The sequence below is a fragment of the Austrofundulus limnaeus genome, unplaced genomic scaffold (genome assembly GCF_001266775.1).
Source record: "Austrofundulus limnaeus strain Quisiro unplaced genomic scaffold, Austrofundulus_limnaeus-1.0 Scaffold162, whole genome shotgun sequence".
Classification (NCBI taxonomy): domain Eukaryota; kingdom Metazoa; phylum Chordata; class Actinopteri; order Cyprinodontiformes; family Rivulidae; genus Austrofundulus; species Austrofundulus limnaeus.
The window spans coordinates 880793-884886 of NW_013952564.1; the positions used below are offsets into that span (position 1 = coordinate 880793).

General features: G+C 33.8%; 1 protein-coding gene across 3 annotated transcripts in view; it reads right to left on the reverse strand.

Annotated features, from left to right (window-relative positions):
- The window catches only part of LOC106523660 (cGMP-inhibited 3',5'-cyclic phosphodiesterase A), a 110688-nt gene that overhangs the window by 12869 nt on the left and 93725 nt on the right, over window positions 1-4094 (reverse strand). For 2 of the 3 annotated variants that reach the window (XM_014017167.1, XM_014017169.1), the window contains exons 5-7: window positions 2949-3022; window positions 1439-1590; window positions 1139-1276 (exon numbers count right to left, since the gene is read on the reverse strand). In XM_014017167.1, the coding sequence (XP_013872621.1) occupies window positions 1139-1276; window positions 1439-1590; window positions 2949-3022 (364 nt within the window). The remainder of the gene's footprint in view (window positions 1-1138; window positions 1277-1438; window positions 1591-2948; window positions 3023-4094) is intronic. The other variant, XM_014017168.1, reaches the window with a different exon arrangement.

Here is a 4094-nt window from a genome sequence, read left to right on the forward strand (position 1 = left end):
ATATAAACACAGGGTAGATTTGACCCTTCATGTTTTTATGCACAATAGTTCTGCTCTTTTTCAGAGAAACACCTAATTTAAATTTAAAACATGTGACAAACTAATCAGTTGATATATTAGCATTATCATGACTGTTTTGTGTAATTTTGCAATGTGTTTCAGGTCATTTTCAGGCTTTAACATTCGTCTTTTGTCGAACCTCTGAAGACTAAAGGCAGTTTTGGCAGGCCACTTGTTGGCGTATTCACATGAATTTATAATTTCAGCACAGGTCCTATATCTTGACTCCCACCTGTGTGCATGACTGCAAGCCATATTCAGTTATTTGAGGGAAAAGAAATGCATCCTGGTAATAAATGTTCAACTCACCAGTGAATTAGTTCAAAAATATCAATCACTTTTCTTTTAATGGCATGTAGCAAAGGTAAATCTACAGCTTACTATGGAACATAAAAACTATTTTTTTTTTCTTGGAAAGCATCAATAGATCTTGATTTTACGCTGCTTCTTTCTTTCTCTTCGCCACAACATTACAGGAGGACGGTCAGCAGAGGTCTGAGATTTCTGGTATTCAACAGTCATTCTGTCAACATGCTGATGTTCATAAATGGGCCTGTGTTTTCAGGCCTGTGGTGTTTTGAAAGTATTTCACTTTGACTGTTTCTAAGAAGAAATACTCAAGTCAGCTTTAGGTTTGTGTAATCGAGTAATGCGACAAGAAAAAAACTGTGTCATATCAAATTAAAGATGTTGTCGGCAACACATTTTAACTGAACTAAAACTAACACATTGTGTTTTTTTATCATCTGCCATCGTGTAAAGTGTACTGTCATCATCTGAATGTGTGTTTCTTTTTTTGTGTTAGCAAAATATGGCATGAACCAAATATTGAGCTAAAACCAGGTGTAGTAGTAGCTGAGAGTATTACATATTCTAAGCGAGAGCTCGAAAGAATGAAAGTTTCTTATATTTCTGTGGTTATTTTTTCATAATTTAAAGACAAACGCACCAAAATGTGCTTGTATTTTATTGACCACCAAAATAAAACAAAACACAAAGTCATGTCAATGGCAGGCATTTCAACAAAATAGATTTGTTTATCTCTAAAGTGTTGACACTTCCTGGCTAATATTTTCACCTGACTGAGGATCCTTCCACATTTCCCGTTCGTTTTCTCCATCAAGGTGAAGATCGGGAAGTTCCAATTGTTTAACTGGTCCATCAATGGCTCCAAGTCCTCCATTATTATTGGCTCTGGTGCCAGAATAGGTTTGTCCTGCAATGTAACCCACAAAAATAACCATTAAAACACAAACCTCCACAACATGTTCCAGAGACAAAGAGATTAAACATCTGTTTTCTGTTTCTGTCCTGTTAATGGACTTTTCCTGTAACTGAGACTGGTGGTGATTGAAGACAGTCTGCTTGTGGCTTTTACCTCAGGAGGTATCAGTGCATGGAGGATGACATTCTGGGAAGGGGTGTTCCCTATCACAGAGTCCTCCTCCGTGTGTGCTACATCACTACTGTCACTGTGGTTGGCTTCATGGGTGCTGTCATAGTCTGATGATACAACCACTTGGTCCTCTGCTTAAAAAAATAAATAAAAATATATCAGACTTTCATTTCCAAAAGGAGGAGCAACTGTCAATCTCTCTTATCCAAAGTTTTTAAAGATGGGCCAGATGGGGGCCACTGATAATCCTGGTGTAACACACCAAAACAAAAAGTCAGAAAATAATTTCTTTCTTGTCATCTTTTTATTCTGTGATGTAGGTCATTTTAAAAATCCTGCGATATTGGTATGCAGGAATCACAGTTTTTACAGATTTACATTGTTTTATTTATTTAACATTGAGTTAGGCAAAGTCCTTACTGAGCTCATTTTTCTTTTATAGTCAAAAAACAGTTGTGTTGGATTTACTTAATCAAGTTATGTCAACAATTTCCACATAAGTGAGTTGAGTAACAATAAAGCAACTTTCACATGTTCTTTAAAAATAAATGTGAAAATTGTTTTACACTTATTCATTACTATTACTTATTAAATAAATCCAACAATCTGTTTTTGAGTATATGCTTAAAAATGTGTATATGTATATAAAAATATCAAAACCCTGCATTCCGAAATGAGGATGAGTTCTTTATCAAAAAATATTTGATTCTATTCAATTTAAGCCTTAGAGATAATAGCTTTTATATTCATTTTTTTCTACTATGAACTGTTCAGAAACTTTTTTTATGTTTATGAGGTTCTGTTTATCCCAAATAGATGGGGGGAATTAAAAATACATGCCTAACAAAAGCTCAACTGGAGAAGACAAATTTATAGGGGTTTTATTGCCACTTTTAACTTCACCTTAGTGATGCCTCTGCCCTATAATCTCTTAACTTCTCTGTGAAATAGCCTTGCTTTGTACTTGGCTTGTCAGAACAATGAATTTTACAATTTAGCCCTTAAAAGAACTGCACTGGACACACTCTGGGTTGCTGATTGATCTCCATTCTTTAATTTAAAAACATTGCTTTTATGACATAAAAGTTTTATCAAAATGTGTGTTGGGTCCCACCAGAGAAACTTGTGTGTTTTTTACAACAAGATCATTATTAAGTACTTAAGCCGGATGGTGAGGATGTTTCCATTTAATTAAAACAAATTACAGCCTTGCAGCTATCTTTATTTGACAACAGAAAATACAGCTTTGTTTTGTATAGAAAACTAAAGAAAAACAGAATCATTGTGCATTACGAACGATTTGTGCATGTTCAGATATCGATGTGTTTTCTTTGTTAAACATGTACAAAAAAAATCATGCGGAACTTCTATTTGTTTGGGTTGTAATTATGTTTACATCTCTTTTAATAAACAAATTTGCTACAAATACAGTCTCCCATGCTGTATGGCGTTTGAGATAATGGCAAAAAATAAAATAAATAAAAATGTATACCTGAACATGGTATTTTGTCTCCCTTGTCAATGGAGCCTTCCCCATGGCTCAGTCTGATGTATGGTCTCCCACAACTGTAAGACAAAAGAGTTACAGTGTTACTTAGATAAAATAAAGACATCATTATGTGCTCTATTCTACTGTGTGTGTTGTTATTTTGGTGACAGAAACTCTTACTTTTGGGGGGTAAAAATAAAGTTTACAATAAATCATTTAAGGATAAAGTGTGTTTAAACAAGACCTATGATTTATCCTCACGAGAGGTAGAAAACTTTGCTTTGGTAAGCAAATAAGATGAAATGTCGCTCATCTTGATTTCCATCACTTTGGACAAAGTTAAAATATTTAGACAGTTTGGAATTCAAAATAAAGCTCAGAGGTAGTATAGTGATATGAAGAAGTACATGTTTGTGTTTTTAGGAAAAAGAAAAATACAAAATGACGTTATTTCCTCAATCTGTCTTTCATAAGTAACCACAGAAGCTGTCCTGAAAAACAAAACAAAGCTTAAGTGATAGCTCAGCTCATTTGAAGTTAGGTTTCGGGAAAAGATAATTGTAACCACAGACTGCTATGTAAATAACCATGAAATGTAAAGTTGACAGCATTTTAAAATAAATATTAAATTCTGTGGTCCTTGCAGAAACTGCTATGAATCCTTAAAGACCAGAATTGTTTTAAAATGTCAGCATTCAAATATGGTCTTGGCTGCACACATAGTAGCCACTAGCTCATAGTTTCAGTCACAATTAAAGTGTATTTTTTCAAACAGAGGTCATTCAAACTGCTACCTACAACAGGTAAGATATTAGTTGTTCATAACTTCTCAACAGAACTTCACTTTAAAAGATCAAAATTATTGTTTTAACACGTTGACCACCGTACATTGCACACATGTTGCATAACTGGACATCAAAAACTCTGTCTCCATTGTAAAATCACATATTAAAACTCTTCTCTTTAAACAGCTTATTCAGTTTAATCACCATCTCCAATTAACCCTACTTTTTGTAGGATGTTTTGTTTTATACAATGTTTTATTTGTTACTTGTTATGCAAACTATGATGTCTTTTTGTTATTTTATTCTTTGCTTTATTTTTTGTTTGTTTTATTGCATTGTATTCACATTGCACGATGTCCTTGAG